The sequence below is a fragment of the Lipotes vexillifer genome, unplaced genomic scaffold, assembly GCF_000442215.2.
Source record: "Lipotes vexillifer unplaced genomic scaffold, Lipotes_vexillifer_v1.1 scaffold1166, whole genome shotgun sequence".
In the NCBI taxonomy this organism is placed as follows: domain Eukaryota; kingdom Metazoa; phylum Chordata; class Mammalia; order Artiodactyla; family Lipotidae; genus Lipotes; species Lipotes vexillifer.
In genome coordinates, this window is record NW_006773421.1 from 1,999,495 (window position 1) to 2,018,668 (window position 19,174).

The window sequence follows — 19,174 nt, forward strand, 5'->3', positions numbered from 1 at the left end:
AGAACTTCCCTGGCCTGTGAACAGGATGGTTGGGTGGCAGACTGGCCTGTGGGCCGCAGCTCTGTGAGGGCCCTTCCTAGGAATGCAGGCGCAGCCCCTGTGCCCGCCCTGAGGAGGGCTGCTGCTGGGGGAGGCCGGGCCCTTTCTTCCTTCTTCCATTTGCAATCACTATTTATTTATCTTTGAAAATTGAAGGAACCAGAGCCTGCAACTGGGAGAGACTTGTGGAGCCAGGAGAAGCCAGCGTCTGGGCTCAGTGTCTGCCGCCCACGCAAGGGAAAGAAGCATTCCCAGAAAAGGGGGGTGGGGACCCGGCTGAAAGGCCACCGTGCTGGAAAAGGTGCCACACACACCAGCAGGGCCAAAGGCACAGAAAGAAGGTGGCAGTCACCGGAGGGACGACTTTGGTGGCCCAGTGAAGGATGGGGAACAAGAGCCCTGCCCAGGGATCCCTCAACCCGGGCAGCCTGCGTCTCCACAGCAAACGTGCTGTGGCATTAAGTGGCAGAAAAGGCCGCCTTCATGGGCAAACTGGGGAAGCAGATACACTGGGCCACACTTCACTGTTCCCTCTGTCCCCAGCCCGGTTCCCAACTTGCATTGCAGCCCATCTAAGACCCAAGAGAGTTTTCATCCCCATCCGAGTGCCCCCCATCACTCACTCATTCTCAGGCCACAACTTGCAGGCAGGCAGGGCCTCATTTTGACCCCCGAGATTAGCTACCCCAGGATGTTAAGGGCTGTGTCCTTTGTCAGCGCTGCCGAGAACGGGCCCTCCTGACTCAGCGCTGTGCTCCTTCCACACCCAGCGGGAATCCCTGCTTTTCCCTCTGTGTTCCCCTCATTCCCACCTACCATCAAACACACACACACACACACACACACACACACACACACACACACGGATGTGGAAAAGGTAGGCAGCCAGATCTGGAAGGCCTGCCTCGGCCTTTGACCCCTCCTTGGCCGAGTGACATGCACCCCCCGCTGGGCGAGGTCACCCAGAGGGTCTGAGCCTCCTTAGCCTCCGCCTTGTCTCCTGCAGGGGCTGGAGCAGGGCTGTGAGAGTGAGCCCCGGCTTCCAGACTGGCCCATCAGGTCAGGGGGTCAAGGGAAGCCAAGTCTCAGCAGCCTCAGAGCGGTGAATGAAGTTCAATACAAAACATGGGCATCTCTGGCCAAGCCCACGGGTCAATGAAAGCCCCAGAAGCATCGGGAGGTGCAGGCTGGACGGCACGAGTGAGGGAGGGTTTTGTGGAAAGTGATGGCGGTTGGCCTTGAGGTCTGAGGTGGGTTATGGAGAGGAAGATTCCTGGGTGGGGGGAGAGAGGCGTGAGGGCGGGTGCAGGGGACACGCGGGGCCTCCAGCCGGCTGGCCCGCTCTTACTCCGAGGAGGGCAGCGGCCTGGCTGCGCATCGGGAGGCGCTAGGGCCTCGCGGACGGACGAGCTGGAGAGGGGAGGGCGCCCTCTCGGGAGGGCGGGCGGCGGCTGGCGGCGGCGGGAGCGGCGCCTAGCCGAGTTGCCTCCATCCATGGCACGGAGCGGCGGCGGCGGCAGGAGCCCGGCTCGATCCGCTAGGTCACAGCCCCGCGCAGAGCGAGCAGACGACGAGGAGCGGCCCGGCCTCAACCGGCCCGGGAGCACCACGCAGACAGTCGGGCCGCGCCGCCGGGGCCCGCCAGCGCTGCGCTGACAGCCGCGCCCGCGTCCTCCCCGCCGGGGCGCTCGCCGGACATGCCCCCGGGGCGCGGCGGCGGGGACCCCGGGGCTTGCCTCCGCCCAGGGCCCCCCGCTCCGCCCTCGAGCGCCCCGGGCCCCCGCTGAGCACGCCTCTCGCACGCCCGGATCCCTCCGGCCGGCGCGCAGACGGGCCCCAGCGCTGTCGGTCCCCGCGGGGCGATGGGCTGATGGGCGCCGCGGGACGCAGGATGCGGTGGGCGCCCGCGCGCCTGCTGCCGCTGCTGCAGTGGCTGCTGCTTTTGGCGCCCGAGATCCGTGGCGCGCCCGGCTGCCCGGTCCCTATCCGCAGCTGCAAGTGCTCAGGGGAGCGGCCCAAGGGGCTAAGCGGCGGCGCCCCCAGCCCGGCGCGCAGGAGGGTGGTGTGCGGCGGCGGGGACCTCCCGGAGCCTCCCGAGCCCGGCCTTCTGCCTAACAGCACCGTTACCCTGTAAGTATACTACTTGGCCGGCCCGGCTCGAGCCCCAACGAGGGGACGAAAGGAGACCAGACGGGAGGGGTGGGAAATGGGGGACAGAGTCGATGTGCCACTTCAGACTCAAGGACAGGCCCGAGTCCAGAAGCCGAAAAGGGAGGCTTGAAGAGAAGTAAGGGAAAGATTAGGGCTCCAGGGGTGTGGAGGGAGGAAGGAGCATTGGGGGGCGGGGGCGCCCCAAAGTGAGGCACCGCGGGCGCCCACTCACCTGCACAGGTGACAGGGAATGCGCGCTGGCGGGAAGCCCACGCCCCTTGAGTTTCTAGCCAGGGCTGGTGTTGCGGACCTGCGGCGGGTGGGATGGGGCGAAGGCTCAGGGAAGACCGACGCCCGCGGCCCAGTAGATGGCTGTGGTCGTTACCACCGCGGACGCGTCCCTGGCCGCACTGGAGGAGTCTCCCGGCTTCATCCCGCCGGCCTGGCTCCTCCAGTTGGGGGCGCCCCATCGGGGCCGGGAGCCTGCCAGCCCCGCTTGCAGCCTGTCTCTAGGGTGGGCTCGAAAAAGTCTGTCCTTGGGGTGCAGGCACTTCTGGTGTGAATGAGACCCCGGCGTCCCGATTCCCACTAGGACCCCTCTCCCGCCGTGCGCATCTGTGAATTGAGCTCTGCTCTGCATCCTGCCGCCCTCCCTCTTCCTCCCCTCCTCGGATTTAAAGACGAACTTTGGCTGTTTCTCCACTGACTTCTTCGCGAAGAGTGCGGAGAAAGAAACCTGGCCGAGGGGAAGGAGGCTGCCTCCCAGCCTCCTTCCGTCATACCCTTTCCCTCCTCAAGCCCGGGCCTTATTAAGCCCTCACTTTGCTGGCAACCACCGCGGCCTGTTGCGCCCGCAACCCGACCCCAAGCCTCCTCGATGGGGGTCCGAAGTCCCCGCGACTGCAGGAGAACTAGCGACCCCTCCCCACCGCAGAGATTTCCTGCGCAGACCACGTGCTTGGAGCTCCACGCACGCTGTGGACTGGAGGGTCGGGCCCTGGCGGCAGCCCCTTCCTTTCCTGTCCTGGATCCAGCCTCCAAGCCGCTTCCCCTTCCCTGTCCTCCTGACCCCAGCGGCGAACGTTTCCCCACGGCCCCTTGCCCAGAGTTGGAGCTGGCTCACAGTCTATCCGATTGTGTCCAGAACAATACAGTAACGCCTCTGGTTGGGTGAGTTCAGAGGCTGCCCGCTTCCTGACAGGACACGACTGGTCAGCCTCTGACGTTGTCCGCCTGGCCTGCATTTTCCCCAGCTGGGGTGGGTGTGTGCATGTGTGCATTGTTGGGGGGGTGGGTGGAAGCCGTGTCTCTGCTCTCTCCCACGTCCCAGCAGCTCAGGGATACAGCCATGGCCTGGGAAGGCAGCTGTGGCAGCTGATTCAGGTCCCTCTGAGTGTCCACTGGGGTTGAAGTGTCCAGACAGGCCTGGGCATTCCCCAGCCCACTCAGTTCTGGAGGAGAAAAATGCCTGCTGTGTGGGATGGCTGGGCTGGTGTCTGTGTGAGTCCCCGCTGGGCCACAGTCATTCAGTTCTGAGAGGAGCGTGTGTGCCCTGGATCCTGCAGCAGAGCTCACACTCCTGTGCTGGGGTTAGGGAATCCTAACATACTGACGGCAGAAAGAAGGGGGGGAAACATTAAAAGGTGGTTTTGCAGTACATTTTAGAATGATTTGGTAACTAATGCTTTCCAGCCACGGCTAATTCCCATCGACGCCACTCCAGGGAGAGAGCGGGGCCAACTCTTGGCGAGAATATATAACAGGACAGGGTGGCAGCCAGCAGGACTGCTAGCTCACCTTCCCATCCCAAACCATCCCCAGAGGAAGGACCCTTCTTTTGTCCCAGGCCACTGACCTACCTGGCTTAAGATACCTTCCAAAAGAACAGCCCCCTCCACCCCCCGCCCGAGCCTGGCTGGACATCTCCGCAGGAACAACAGGCAGGGCAGGGCAGGCCGGAGCAACCCCCGAGAGCCCGCTGGCCCATCAGCCGGGGGTGTGACTAAAAGCAGCCACAGACCTAAGCCTTAGGCACCCCCCACAGGCTCCACCGAATCCCCATCCTGACTGCAGCCCCTCCCCCAAGCTGGCTTCTGAAGGAGAAAGAGCGCAAGTTCTTCAGCAGAGGCTTCGCAGGGATTCTCTTCTGGGGGCTCAGGTCCCCCAGCAAACCCACCCCTACCCAGCAAGCATCTCGAGGGGAAGGGAAACGACGGGCTGGGAAGGGGCTTCTGCCGCTCCAGCCTGGCAGCAAAGAGAGGCTATGAGCACAAAAACCTTCACACTCTCCCACACCCCCCCTCCTTCCTCGTTTATTTATTTATTCTTTTTCCAAATGTCACCTTTCCCCTTTCTGCCCATCACCTGGTGCAAACAACAGGACTTGGGCCAATAGTCTTTGCGTTATTGCTTTCCCCTCCCTCCGCCTCCCCTGTTTTCCTCCAGAATGGACCACCATCTCCCAGTCCCCTCCACACACCGCCCTGCCCACGTGGGTCCTGGGGGAGTAGGGGGAGAGTCAGGCCTCTGCTTTGGGAAGCCCGGCTGACTGTTCAGGCAGGGAAAGTGCTAGATAAGGTGCCTGTCTGCAGAGAGCCTCCGTCTCTGCTCAGAAAGCCTCCAAGCCCTTGAGGGCAATCCTGTCGACAGCCCTGTGCACCTCACGGAAAACCCTTCCACCTCCACTCGGTTATCTCAGCTTCTGCCCTCTGGTTTTGTAGACTGCAGGCCCCCTCTCCCCACGCTTGGCTTTTTTTTTTTTTTTTTCTTTCCTCTAATGGATTTTCATTCGCGGTTTTCCAGGAAAGCTGAACTCTTGGCTTCCTTCCTGATCCGCCTGCCCCACCCCAGCCCCCATTCTCAAGGCCCAGTGCATAGGGCAGCTGTGGGCACGTCCTGTCCAGAGCAGGAGCCTTTATGGGCCTTCCCTGAGGGGCAGGGTCTCATGGGCAGCGGGGTGGAGGTGGCTTAGCACAGGGAGAACCCGGCTGGAGGAGGGAGACGCAGACCACTGTCAACGACCCCAACCCCCCGCCCGCCCTGGCAGCAGCTGATGGGCCTGCCCTCTGGTTCTGGGCTCTGGGAGTTCGAGTGAGGGGGATACTAAGGAATTCCAGTAAAGGACTGATAATGGATAACTCTAGAAGGAAACCTCCTATGAGGACCTCCCAGGACATCTGAGCAGGCCCTCTGGAGGATACCAGGCAGTGTCATAAATTCCTGGGCCCCTGGGCCGAAAGGGGCCTTAGAGACGCCCCTAAATCAGCGTCTGACAGCTGAGCAAACTGAGGCCAGATGGGGAGAGGGCCATGTGTTGCCAAGAGTCACACAGCTTAGCTGACGCCAGCGTCAGGATTAGCTGGTTGGGTTCGTTTAGTTTTCCTCTCAGGTGAGAGACTCACTGTTCACCTAGCTGGACTTGGGACCCAATGGACACAAAGCCTGCTTTAAAAAAAACCCGGTTCCTTCCCAGCAGGACCCAGGCCCTTTTGACCTGGGAACATTCCAAGGCTGGGTGGGGAGAGGGGCGGGCATGGGACGGTCCCTCGGTCCAGATTCTCCCAGGGCCCGCAAACCCTCATCCCCTCAGCCTCCCATCTGGGGGAGCTGCCCACCACGTAGGCTGCCCCCATAGGGGAGAAGGGGCAGTTTCCACACAGATGTGCCTAGCGGAGGCCGGGGACCTTTGCTGGGAGTTTGGTGGTCTTTGGGAGCCCCGGGGGAGGGGGAGGGGAGGGGCGGGAGGGGGGGGCCCCTCCCCGCCCCCCCCATCCCCCGTGCTTGGCCCAGAAGTTCTTGAGCACAGACGTCCCTCTGGACCTCCAGCTCTGGACTGGGCCCACCCCTCAGTGCCCCACATCCCAGCCCCCGGGGTCCGCTTAGGGGGAGTTTGGGGCAAAGTGTGCCAACCGCCTGCACAGAGCGCGAGCGGAGGGAGATGGTGGCTGGAGGGGCGGGCCGCGCGGCCTCCCCACCCCCTTCCCTTCCACCCTCTTTCCCCCATATGGTTCTCATAAGGTCTGGGCTCAAAGACAGCAGCCAGAGGAAGTGGCAGTGTACAGAGAGCTTTTGTGCCGGAGCGGAGGGGGAGGGGGAGGGAGCGAGGAGAAAGAAGGAAAGGAGGGAAGAGGCTGGAGATTCCAACACACTCTCCCTTACCCTCCCCACGGTGCGGGGTCGGGTGGGGGGGGGGGGCGGAGGGCAGCTGCAGCGCCCCCATGTGGGCTCCCGGACCCCCGCTGGTCTGAAGGGAGGGACTCAGAAGGAATCTCCCCGACTACCTACTGGAGGAGTTGGAGGCCACCAGCCCAGGTTCCAGGATTCATCAGCCCCTTCCTGGAGGTGTTAGGAACCCTGCCCTGAGGGCTGCCCCTTGTGCAGGACGTCGGGGCCCAGGGTCCCAGCTCAGGAGAGCACCAGGTGGAGAGCAGAGCCCTCCATGCTTCACTGGTTGAGTCCTTCTTGCACCAGAGAGACTGGACCTATAATTCAGGCCCCCAGTGGGACCAGGACCCAGAATGGGTTATTTGGCCTGAATTTTTCAGAACCCATGCAAGAACCCAGCCACTCCAGACCCCTAAGGAAGTCCCTTCCTGCCGCCTACTGTGATCACCCCTCTGGGTTAGGGTTGGGAGGGATGCAATCCCTAGTCCTGGCGAGTCTGCGAATTTCCCCCAAAGGCACGGGCAAACCGGTGTAATTTGAACCTCACCGTAAATTGACCCTTAAATTTGGGGTCATGTTTTTAAAGGGAGCGAGGGTTCCTAAGTTTATGTCACATGGGAGTCATTGGGATAAGAACTCTTTCCTGAAGGAGAAAGAGTTCCAGCCACCTCTGAGTTGATCTCTGCCCTTCCATTCAGTGAGCTCTGCTCGCCAAAACCCAGAGAGGGGAGGTGAGTTACCCCGTGCCACGCAGCCTGGACCGGGACCCCTCATTCCCCCATCACCCTGAGGTAGAGCCTTCGCCCCCGTGGGACCAGACAGAGAAGAGGGGAGGGGAGAGGAGGGAAATGGCCCTGGGCTGAGGAACCAGAAGGAAAATCCGGTCAACTGCTAGGAAGGGGCTGTTCAGAGGGGCTGTTTATTTTCATTCCCCCAGCCCAGCCGCTCCGTTCTATTTAGAGCTCAGACACTGACAGGACAAAGCTGCCTCCTCCCCTTCCTCCCTCCTCCGGGGGGCCCCCATCCTTCCCAAACTCCAGAACATTCCTTTGCTTTTAGAACTGGGTGATGGGGGTGGGAGAGCAGAGACACTGTGGAGTGTAGCTAACGCGGCAGCCTCCCAGGACCCAGCTTTCCCAGCCCTGGGAGTGGGGAGAGGCGGGCTCGGGGAGCCGGGCTGGGGGAGCAAAGGGTGTGTAAAATGGATGGGACCAGGTGAGGGGCAGGGGACCAATCTGTCACGGAGTGGCAGGGAACTGGCTGCAGAGGGCGGCCCAGGAGGGAGTTCCAGCGTGAGCTTGAGGGGCCAGACGTCTCCCAGCTGGAAAGCGAAGGGGAGGTCGAAGCTCCCTCCTCCCTGTGTCCTCTCCCGGCCCCCCCTCCCCCAGGACGCTTTGCCTGCTGGGAACTGTGTGTTGGAGCAGAAACTCTAGACTTCAGGAGACTCGGCATCCAGGATGGGAAAAGCCATCAAACGTACGGAGTGGGAATCTTCGGTCCAGACCCTTCTTTTACAGAGAAGAAAATCCCCAGAGAGGGGCTGACTTGCGCAAGGTCACACAGCTCCTAGCCAGACCCGAGGGCTCCGGCTCCGGGTCAGCCCGGCCCCACACTGACCGATCAGAGCTGTCCTCCCTGGGGACAGGGCAGGGACATAACCAATCCGCTTCCCCCACGTGGATAGTGAGCCAGGGAAAGGGGCGCCACCCACAACGATACATGTGTACTTACGGACCACTAAGTACAAAATCACTTCACAGAGGATTTGGTGGGAAGTGGAGGCAGGAAAAAATGCCTCCCGACTTGGGAAAAGCGTAGTTCCTGGACCAACCCCACCTTCTCTGGAGCTCTGCCCCTTCAGACAGCCACCCACCCATTCCGCCAGTGCCTGTTGTGAGGTGAGAGAGCTGGCCTTGGACCTCAGGGACCTTGCAGTCTCACCATGGAGACTGGATACGGGCTCACAAAGCAGGACAGGAGCAGGGCCTCCAAGATCCCAAGGAAAACCTCTGGGCTGGAAGGATTAAAGGACTAATTTATACTTAGGTGTAAATGACTGATGACAGACAGATCCTTTCAAGTTTATTTGTATGTTTAAAGAAACCTACTTTCTTCACCTAAAAGCTTGGCTCCCCAGTGGTGAGATTTTAGGCTGTGGGTGCAGGAAGTGCTTCAGGTGGATTTGGGAGTAATTTCCCAGCTTCTTCAACCCCCGGGGACACATGCCCGCAAACAGCCCACCCAACGCGACACATCTCCCTTCACCTTCCACGAGTGGGAGACGGCGACGGCAAACACCAGGTCTCATTTGTGTTTGTAGTACTGATGTATTCCACAAGGTCGAGCACACAGTAGGTGTTCACATAGGATTGAAGACCAAATGAATGGATGCCGAGGGTGAACGATTAAAGCAGAATCAATTCCAGTGCTGGGGGCCCCCAAATCCCCACCAAGCCACACCGACCACCCACCATGAACACCAGTAGCTTAGTCCTTCCCATTCCTGCCCCAATTTCTTGGTTTCTGCCTAGTGACCACCAGGACGCCGTGACCTTGCAGAGAAAAGGACCGAAGGAAGGCCCATGTGTAGGAGCCGTTGCAAAATAGTTTTCCCCCTTGACCTTGACCTCAGGCCCTGCCTGGACAGCCCGTCTTCAAGGCTGAGGTCAGAGGCTGTCTCAGGACATGGCTGTCTAAAGTCTGGGGAAAAGATGTCCCACATGGGTGCCCTCCTAACCAGAGGGAGGCTGACGGACAGGCTTCCAGCCAAGGGAGGGATGGCAGGAGGTGTGGAGGTGCTGTGTGTCCTCTCCAGCAACTATGTCCCCTGCAGTCAGGCTCGGTACACATGAAGGGCAACCTTTAGCCTGAGGTGTGTGTCAGAGCAGGGCCTGTGGACCAGAGGTAGTCTCCTGTTTGGAGGTCCTACTGTCCTATCAGTCAGGCTAAACTGCGTCCACAACCTTTATGAAGCAGAACAGTTATTGCTAATCGGCATAACATGACATTTGGTAGTTCTATAGCTAAGCCTTCATTAATTTATGTTTGTAGCATTTATATTTCAGTGGCGTTTTTTTTTCTTTTTAGGTTTCAGTTGCCCTTGTGGGCCCTGGAAATGCTCCAAGGCCCTGGGTACTGTGCCTGCGGGCGGGGCTGGGAGTACAGTTTCACCTTGATGGTGCAGCTGGTAATGGGCCTGAGGCCCTTTGGGTGTTAGCAAGCAGACCACCATCCTCCCCTCACTGATGGTCTCCCGAAGACACTGCCGAGGTGCCAGCAGCATGTGTTGGAGACGGGCCCCTCACAGCCCAGAGGGCCTTGGCAGTGGCCTAAATTCCAGGCTCAGAATTCCTGGAGAGCACAGGGACATAGTGTCCAGGCCTGTGGTCCTTGCATCTCTGTGCTGGGGTGGACTGGGGGGTCGGTGAGGGACTGACATGTATGACTCTCCCCGCACATGTGAGAACCCTTTTGTTCAGGCAGGTGCTGGCCCTGTGCCCAACGGGGCGGTGCCCACGTGACCCCTATAGGGTCATCTTTGATGTCGCACTGGGATCTGGCGAGCGTTTGCGGCTGCCCAGAGGCCACAGGGCCTCTGCAGACGCCAGCCACTCGCTCCCGTGGCCTCCAGCCTCATTAGTGGTAACTGCTTGCTGCTCTTCCCTAAAATAGGACCCGAGCCGGGAGAGAGTTCTGGAATGGACTCAGTGTGCCCCCTCTCCTTGGCCAGATTTCAGATTCTGGGGTAGAGAACAGGGGCCCCCAGGGACTGGCCCCGCTTCCTGTGAAAATGTGATGTTGGGTGGTAGACGCGGGAGGGAGGGAGAAGCCAAGGATGCTGGGTTGGGCGGGCCTGGGGTCTGAGGGATGGGAGGCATGGCTGGGAAGCAAACCCACCTGGCAGGCGCCCTGTGCTGGTGCTGGGGGGAGGCCGGTGGGGCTGAGGCTCTCTGGGCGGGGTTAGGAGGCGATTAGGAGGGGGCAGAAACTGGCGTTGTGTCTGCGACTCTGGACAGAAGCATGGGGCTGCCCTGCCTGTTTTCCTCCCATGAGAGCCTAGCGTGGGGGGAACATTTTTCTTCCTATTGGATGAGTGTGTGTGTGTGTGTGTGTGTGTGTGTGTGTGTGTGTGTGTGTGTGTGTGTTTCATCTACCCCATTAGCAGCCCCATAACTGCCAGCTTCCTACCTGCCCCAAACACTCTCCCAAATCCCTGCCCTCACCTCCAGAGGACTGAACCTACCAGCATAATTGAGGCCATTCTCCCCCTGATCTAGTCTAGGTCTGAAGTAAAATGTCCTCAGCCCGATCTAGATTGTTAAGACCAAAAGATCCATTTCTGGGTATCTGGGGACTAAAGCATACCGATACCTGCTGAAGTCTGTCCAAGAGCTGGAGACGCGGCAAGAAGGGGCCCATTGGAGGAGACGGGAGCAGCACAGCCTGGTGCCCGCCATGGAGTTTACACTGGGCTGGCCGAGCCTGCAGCACGGGCAGCAGCTGACCCCAACGTCACCCTGCTGTACCCTCTGCTCCCCAGCCCAACAGAGGCTGCCTCAGAGAACACGGGCCTTGGGGTGGCAGCCAGGAGATGAGCTGCTCTGGACCAGAGGCTTGTCCTCACCTGCCTTGGGGGCTGGTCCCAATCCTTTGCTCTGTTCCCAGGCCACACACACACACCCCACCCCGGGCCACCTGAGTATCCCCCCAGCAGCCCAGACTTCCTCCTGGGGAGGTGCTGGCTACAAGGAGACTAAATCAGGGATAAGACTTAAAGCCACCAGCCCCATGTGGCCCTGAGTACTTGTGATGTGGCTGGTCTGAGTTAAGTAAATTGTGCTGGAAGAGGAGAATCCACACCAGATTCCGAGACTTAGTACCAAAAAAGGGAAAATATGTCATTAATAATTTTTGTTATTTATATAATTTATAATATATGTATATTTATAATATATAATAATATATTAATTATGTGTTGAAATGATAACATTTTGGGCACATTGGGGTAAATAAAGTATATTATTAAGATTAATTTTTAACTTTTAAACAATGTGACTGCTAGAACATTCTAAATTACGTATGCAGCTGGCATTGTACTTCTGTTGGCCAGTTCTGGGTTAAATTTGGGGTATGTGAAAGGGGTTCAAGGGTTAAAGGACAAAGAGTCTGGAGAATGTGGGGTACCTATACCCCCAACACTACCACTAGACTTGTCTGGATAGGGTTCTCCAATTAGGATCCCGGGTTTTAATATCGGGGATTTGGGAGTTGGAGAATTTGTTTAATTTTCTGTTTTCAGTTCAATGATCTTTGAGCAAAACATTTTTTGCCCATAATTTTTTTTTAATTTCTATTTATTTCATTTGTTTATTTTTGGCTGCGTTGGGTCTTCATTGCTGCGCATGGGCTTTCTCTAGTTGTGGTGAACAGGAGCTACTCTTCGTCGCAGTGCACAGGCTTCTCATCGCGGTGGCTTCTCTTGTTGCGGAGCACTGGCTCTAGGCGCGCGGGCTTCAGTAGTTGTGGCGCACAGGCTCAGTAGTTGTGGCTCGCGGGCTCTGGAGCGCAGGCTCAGTAGTTGTGGCGCACGGGCTTAGTTGCTCCGCGGCATGTGGGATCTTCCCGGACCAGGGCTTAAACCCATGTACCCTGTATTGGCAGGCGGATTCTCAACCACTTCACCACCAGGGAAGCCCCTTTGCCTATAATTTTGACATAATGTTTTAATAGAAGGTATTTTCATAGTGTAAGATTTTCATTTCTAAAGTCAGTGTTTCTCAAACTGGGATCCTCAGACATATTTGCAGGAAATAAGATACATTTCCCCTCCCTTTAACAGGTCCATACTCCACTCAAGTTTGGGAATGTTCTCAGGCTTCCCCCTTTGTGCACGGGGCTGTGATAACCTGGCTCCCCCTGTCCCTCTAACCTTCCATACCCCCTACCTCCCCGCTGTGCCCCCCGCATCAGCATCCCCATCCTTCTCCCTCCCCAAGACCCAGGGAGGGGCAGTCCCTGCGAGAGACCCTTGGGGTTCGGGGAGGCTAAAACAGATGCCCTTTCTCGCCACTCTTCCTGACATTTCAGGACCCCTCCCAACATTACTAAGGATACTGAGGGGTCCTCTCGCCTTCTCCAACATTTAATGCAACCCCTGAACCTCAGGCTCTGAGGGTGTATGAGGGAATGAGCAACAGATGAGGTGGGATGGATGGGCTCCCATTTAAAACTCACACCATCAAGAGCCTGTCCCCACCCAGGGCGCCACTGCAGCCCCACCAGGGCCTGAATGAGACCATTCGAGGCCCTAAGAACTGACAAGATTATTTATAATTGGCCACCACAGGTAACGTGAAATAAAACTATCCTAACCCATAAAATGAGAATAAAGGGGTTTGAGAATGTTCTAATTATTCATATGATGACTACTGTGATGTGCTTTTTGAAATATCAAGACAATGTGTGTGTGTGTGTGCGCGCACGTGTGTGCACGTGTGTGTGTGTGTAGCACTTTGAAAACCCAGCACTCCCTTGAAACCCTCCACACAGTCACCCTTGAGACCTTGCTGGGAAATGTCACAATTGGAAGGACAGTGAGGGGGGGGACCCAAAGGGGAGGAGGGGCCTCTCTGGAGAGGGGAGAAGGGAGGAAGGAGATGAGGTGTCCACATCTTCCCATTGACCCACAAAGCCCCCTTCCACCCTTGCCTCCGTCCCGGCCGTGGTCTGTTTTCCATGTGCCCTTGAACGTGGTGTAGCATGGATGTCTGGGGTCCTCTCACTGCCAGTCTGGTTTGTGCACCCACCCACTTCCATTAAGCTTTGGGGCAGAGCTCTGACAGCCCCTCCCGGGCCCTGCTCCCGCCCCCTGCCCTTTCCCTTACTATCCAGCCCAGAGGCTGCTCACTGGAGGGGAGGCCCAAGGCCTGCACCTCTGGCCTTCCCAGGTCCGTTCTCCACCATTCAGAGCAAAGATGGGAAAACCTTTGCCTCAGCGCAGGGCAGGCAAGAGCTGGAGCTGAGAGGCTCATTAAAGCTTTTTAATAAGCAATTAACTCAAGGGATGAGCCCTCTGGCTGGCCTGGAACTCTCTCCTCCCAGCAGGGAGCCTGACAGAGAAAGGCTGAGTGGGTGGGCAGAGTGGGTTGGGTCAGGAGCTTGGGGCCCCTTTCTGCTTCCACAAATACAAACGAGTAAATAAACAAGACTCTGAGTGGGCAGAGGCAGAGGCTGAGGCCTGGGCTCCCCCGGGGCCGAGGACTCCATCAGTTTCCGGTCAAGGCTATAGACAGGCTTGGGGACGCTTGGGCACTCCAGCCCTCTGAGTTGGGGACCTTTGAGGGGAGGGAGGGGTCCCCTTCTGGTGAGGTCCTCAGCTCCCGGAGTGATGGAGACCCCGAGGAAGGGCAGGTCCTCGCACCTGCCTGACTTCCTCTCCTACCTGCCAGACCATCCTCCCCAGCACTGTCCTCAGATTACTGGGCCAATGGCTTGAGCGAGACAGAGCTGTGGGGGGCAGAAAGGGGGTGCCATGGGCTCAGCCCTGTGCTTCCAAGGTGACAACGGGTCATCACAACTTCACACCTGCTCAGCTCACCTGCGTACAGAGCCTAAGTCAGATCCAGGCTGTGGGGAGACCCAGGGCAGGTGACACGTCTGACCTGGCGTTCAGTGGGCTGACCAGTCTGCCCGAACCATTCGCTGGCCCCTCCCCGTGGTCTCCCGGAGCCCAGGGTGGGGCTGCTCCTTGCCCAGCTTCAGGGGGCGCCGCTTACACAGAAGGCAACACTCTCCCCTCTGTGTTCTCCCCTGTCCTCCAGGCTCTTGAGTAACAACAAGATCACGGGGCTCCGGAACGGCTCCTTCCTGGGACTGCCGCTGCTGGAGAAACTGTAAGTGCTCAGGGAAGCGGTCGGGCCAGGGAGGGTGAGGAATCCCGGCTGCTGAGGGGCCCGGGACCTGCTGGCCCAGCAGCGCCCACGGTCGGACTCGACCACCAAGTGGAGGACGGAGGAACTGGTCCGGGAGAGAGAGACCAGTTCCCTCACCAGCCACAGCACAGAGAAGTGGGGACACGGAGCTGGTCCAGGCAGGGATGGGGCTGTGGGAATCTCATTAACACTCTTTAATGAGCAATTAGCTATGAGGGCTGAGCCCCTTAACTGTCCAGAAGCTGCCTCCCCGTCCCAGCTGGGGGCCCAGCATAAAGGGCAGAAGGAGCATTTAGTATGACTGAGGCCTCTTTCCTCCTTCCCTAAACACAGTCGACAAACAAAGCTCCAAGGGGCCAGAGCCCTGGGCTGAGGGGTGGGGACAGTGGGTCACATCCACTTCTCCGCCTCCCTCCATCCCCACTGCCCTGGATTACAGCTGCAACAGCAACAGCATCCTCCGCTGCCCTGTGGACGGACGGCAAGGGCCCTGCTAGCCCGAGAGAAGCTCCTTCCCAGAATTGGGGACCTGCCTCGGTCACGGGCAAGTCCGTGCCAAAGGAGGGGGTTGAGTCAACCCCTCTCTCGATTCCCCGTTCAGTTGGCAACTCCCGATCCACAGCCTGTACAACAGCTTTGGGTCCTGTCTCCTCCACGGGACCCCTGGGCCTCCGATCCCTCCTGGAGCCGGATCCTTGCCATCTCCCTCACGTCCAAGCCCCTGTCTCCTAGCTCTGCTCCCACCTGCTGGGCGTTCCCAAGGCCTCCAACAGGGTCCTGCCCCCTCTAGTACCGTTTTGCCTGAAGGGCTTGGATCAGAGCATTGGGGGATACGAACGAATAAGGCAGGTGCCTGCTCTCAAACAGCCAAAGGGATCACAGTCTAGTGAGACCAGAGACCTTGCCATATATATAGGAATAAAGTAGATCGGGGTTTCTGTAAAGTCCAAAGGAAGGATCAGCGAAGGCTAGAAAGTTCAAGGGTAATAGAGATGCAGTACCGACATGATGGAGTGTAGATCTTTAACCAGGACAACAACTTACGAGGTCGTCTCTATTACACCCACTTCACAAGGGAAGGGCAAGGCTCTCCCCCAAGCCGCCTGTGCGGAAAGCTTGGTGGCCTGACTGGGTTGGGGGCGGGTGGAAAGGGACACGGCCATGTTTGGCGTGGAAAGGTGGAGCACGTTCTGTGGGATCAGGGCATGTTGGGGGTGGGGGGGCTCCCGGGATGTTAGCCACGGTGCGCGCAGACAGCTGTGACCAGGTCCCGCTGACTCTGCTCCGAAAGGGAGGAAGGGCTGCCCCCAAGCTGATATTTAGAAGACTCATTAGGCACCAACATTCTCCTCCTGGAGCAGCTAAGCACTCAGGAGCTGTCTCAGCCCAGACTTGGTCTTAGAGGGCTGAATTGCCAGAAAGCAGACGCTCCCTCCTGGGATCTTTTGGAGAAAAACTAACCGCAGCTGCCCGCAGTCCTTTGGCCCGGCCAAACCAGGGCCAGTCACCGCCCAGCATCCGTCTCTGTTCTCCTTGGCACAAGCGAGAGCTGCCCAGAGCCTCCTGAGGCCTCTGGGATATCTTCCCATCTTTACCCTCTCGCCTCATCCGCCAAAAATCTGCTGGGTCTGCTGGGTGGTCCTTCAATCTCACGAGGGTAGATTTTCTGGTGAAGATGAGACGATGGGCTTCTCCTTCCCCCCATGCAAGCCTACCCAACTGGACCCCTCCCCACGGCACCGGGAGCCAGATCACCACCCTGCAGGTGCACTCAAACCACGGGAGGCAAGCAGAGCAAAGTGGGAGAGGAGACGGGAATAATGACCTATGCTGAGAGCGGAGAAAGGGCACTAGAGTGAGAATTCTAGGTCTTGAGTTGGAGCCCCTGCCCTGTTAGGAATCATCTAGTCATTCACTCTCGAGATGTTTCTTGAGCCCCCTCCGTGTGCCAGGCTGCGTGCTGGGCATCCAGAGTGAACGCGGTAGGCCAGGTGCCTGCCCTGGGGAACTTACCTGCCGCTGATGGGACCCAGAACATAGCAAAGAAATGTATAATACGTCAGGAGCCCATAAACACTGCAGAGGAGAACAAAGCAGCAGGGGAAGGGGGGCAGAAAGCACTGGAATGGGGGCCGCTATTTTATGTAATGAGGTTAAGGCCTCGCTGGAGGTGATGGAGCCCTAGCCCTAGGGAGGGAGGGCAGGTAGTTGTCTAGAGGCAGAGGCAGGAGCAGCGGGGGAGGCCCTGGGGCCCAGCCTGTCTGGTGAGCTTGAGGTGCAGAAGGGCAGCGTGACTGGGGAGTGGTGGGAGGTGGGGTCAGAGGGATGCCTCCCTTTGGGGCCTCAGTTTCCTCATCTGTTAAAAGTGGGGGGGGGGAGTCCCTGGCGGTCCAATGGTTAGGACTCCACGCTTCCCTTGCAGGGGGCACAGGTTCGACCCCTGGCGGGGCAACTAAGACCAAAATAAAAGTGGGGGGACAGGGCAGTTTGTAAAGTGCACTCTGGATTTAAAACTCTATGATCCTTGGGTGTGTGTAATACCCACAGAGCTGCAGGAGAAGGAAAAGATCAAAAAGCCCAGTGACACAGCCGGGCTTTCAGAGGAGGGGAGGCTTCTGGGCAGAGGGGTGCTGGGTTCAGCATCCTGGCCTCGCTTCCCTGGGATGGAGAGGCAGTGCAGGGGCTGGAGGAGCCCAGGGTCTCCAGCCTGGCTGGTCACCAGTGTATCAGTCAAGCTTCTCCAGAGAGACAGAACCAATAGGAGATGTATGTGGCTGTGTCCTTATATAAATATACAAAGAAATTCTTTCTTTATTATTATTATTATTATTATTGGCCTCATCAAGCGGCTTGCGGGATCTTAGTTCCCCGACTAGGGATCAAACCCGGGCCATGGCAGTGAAAGTGCTGAATCCTAACCACTGGACCACCAGGGAGTTCCAAGAAATTATTTCTTTATAACGAAATTTATTTTAAGGAAATGGCTCATGTGATTGTGGGGACTGGCAAATCCAAAATCTGTAGGACCAGCCAGCAGGCTGGAGAGTCAGGCAGGAACTGATGCTGCAGTCTGAAGGCAGAACTTCTCTGGGAAACCTCAGGTTTTGCTCTCCGGGCCTTCAACTGATTGGGTGAGGCCCACCCATGTCTCCTTTATTTAAAGTCGTCTCCTTTATTTAAAGTCAACTGACTGTAGACGGTAACCCCATCTACAAGATACCTCCGCAGCAGCACCTAGATTAGTGATTGATTAAGTCACCGAGGGCTATACTCTGACACATAAAACTAATCATCACAGTCACTACCCACTACCCCAGAGGTAAGGAGAGGTCCTGGGCCCTGGTCCTGAAGATGCTAATTCATCAGGTCAGCAGGGGCCTGGGAATTGTTTACAAGGTATGCGGGCAATTCTCATGCTCATTGGGGTTGGGAACCAGTGGACCAGATGACCCCTGCACTGTGGGCCTATTCATTGCAAACGAGACGCCGTGGCTTGGCGTGCAGTTGGTGCCAGGAAACACTGATCTCTCTGTCCTCTTAGACTCAGCCGTGCAGGCTGGGGCGGCTGAGCCTGTGGCAGCTTCACATCCCACAGTCCATGCAGCAAGTCCCATGGGAGTTAGCGGCCTGTCTGATAACTGAGTAGATGTGGGCTGCTCCAGAAAGTGCCGGCATTGCCCGCCCTGCTGAGCACCCCTCTGGCCTCTGCAAACAGGTGGGGTGTAAGTGGGGGGGGGTCCCCTGTTGTGCAGTGCAGGGCCCCGAGGCCAGGAAGGGGACACAGAGAGGGCCCTGAGAGGGAATGTGACTGAGATGATCCCACGGGAGGACCCGCGCTCCAGAGAACTGGGGGGTGAGGTACACACCTTTATCAGCCAGGCAGGCTGAACTGGAGAATCTGAAACAGTCCAGCAGAGTTCAAGGCCAGCCCAGGAGTGTGCAGAAGGGCCCAGAGGTGTGTGCGGCCCTGTCTCTGAGCCCTCCTTTGTGTCCCGCCTCCCTCAGCGGACTAGCCAGAGGAAAGGCTTTTGGAGTGAAGGGGCAGGCGATGAAAGGGCACAGGACTTCACCCTGGAGTGAAAAGAGACTGGGATTGAATTCCACCTCCATATACCTTCTGGGTGCCTGTTCAGGCTCTCACCTGGAACAAGGGGCAAGGCACGGCTCCCTGACAGGTGGCCACGGAGGCAGATGAGTTCACCCAGGAAGAGAGCAGGGGACACCTCGGCCTCTCAGTAAATGGCTGTCGCCTTCTCCTCGGAAGAGTTGAAAGTGGCAAGATGTCACACCGGCCGCCCCAGACCGCTTAGATTCGTCCAGAGCCCCCAGCCCTAGGCAGGCGGTCGTGTAGATGAAGTCTACGGGCGGAAAGGACTCGCGAATGGATCATTCCTCGGGTCCCTTGCATCTCTGCCCGGATCCTCCCCGCGCATTCAGCAGAGGGCTGGCCACCTGAAGACTTTCCTGGACTCCAGGGTGACCCAGTCACAGTGAGAAGCCCCCAGACCGTGGACCGAGCCGGCCACAGGGCAGACAGCCCCCAGGAGAGGTCAAGGGAGCCCGGGACTGGGCGTGCAGGCCTGCCTGTGGATCTGTGTGGACACACGCCTCCAGAGGCCTGGGCACGCCTGGAAGAGAGGGCCCGGGGCGGGAGCCTGAGCAGCCCCAGGATGATTTGTCATTGCCTAATGAGATTAATGAGCCCCGGGGGCTGGTATGCCGCGGTGCTGGGGCACTCATTAGACGCAGATGCTCACGGGAACGATGCGGGGGCCTGAGGGCGGGGGCGGTGCGTGCGGCTCACCCGCCAGGTGGTTTTCATTAATCTGGGGGCGGGACCGAGGGTAAGGCGGCCGGGTTCTGGCCCCCCCTCTCCCCCGCCCCTCGGC

General features: G+C 58.4%; 1 protein-coding gene across 1 annotated transcript in view; it reads left to right on the plus strand.

The window, feature by feature from the left end:
- The first annotated feature begins 1,567 nt into the window (after nt 1-1,567).
- The window catches only part of ADGRA2 (adhesion G protein-coupled receptor A2), a 32,853-nt gene continuing 15,246 nt past the window's right edge, over nt 1,568-19,174 (plus strand). The window contains exons 1-2 of the mRNA XM_007448321.1: nt 1,568-2,169; nt 14,175-14,246. Coding sequence (XP_007448383.1) covers nt 1,910-2,169; nt 14,175-14,246 — 332 coding nt within the window. The 5' untranslated portion in view covers nt 1,568-1,909. The remainder of the gene's footprint in view (nt 2,170-14,174; nt 14,247-19,174) is intronic.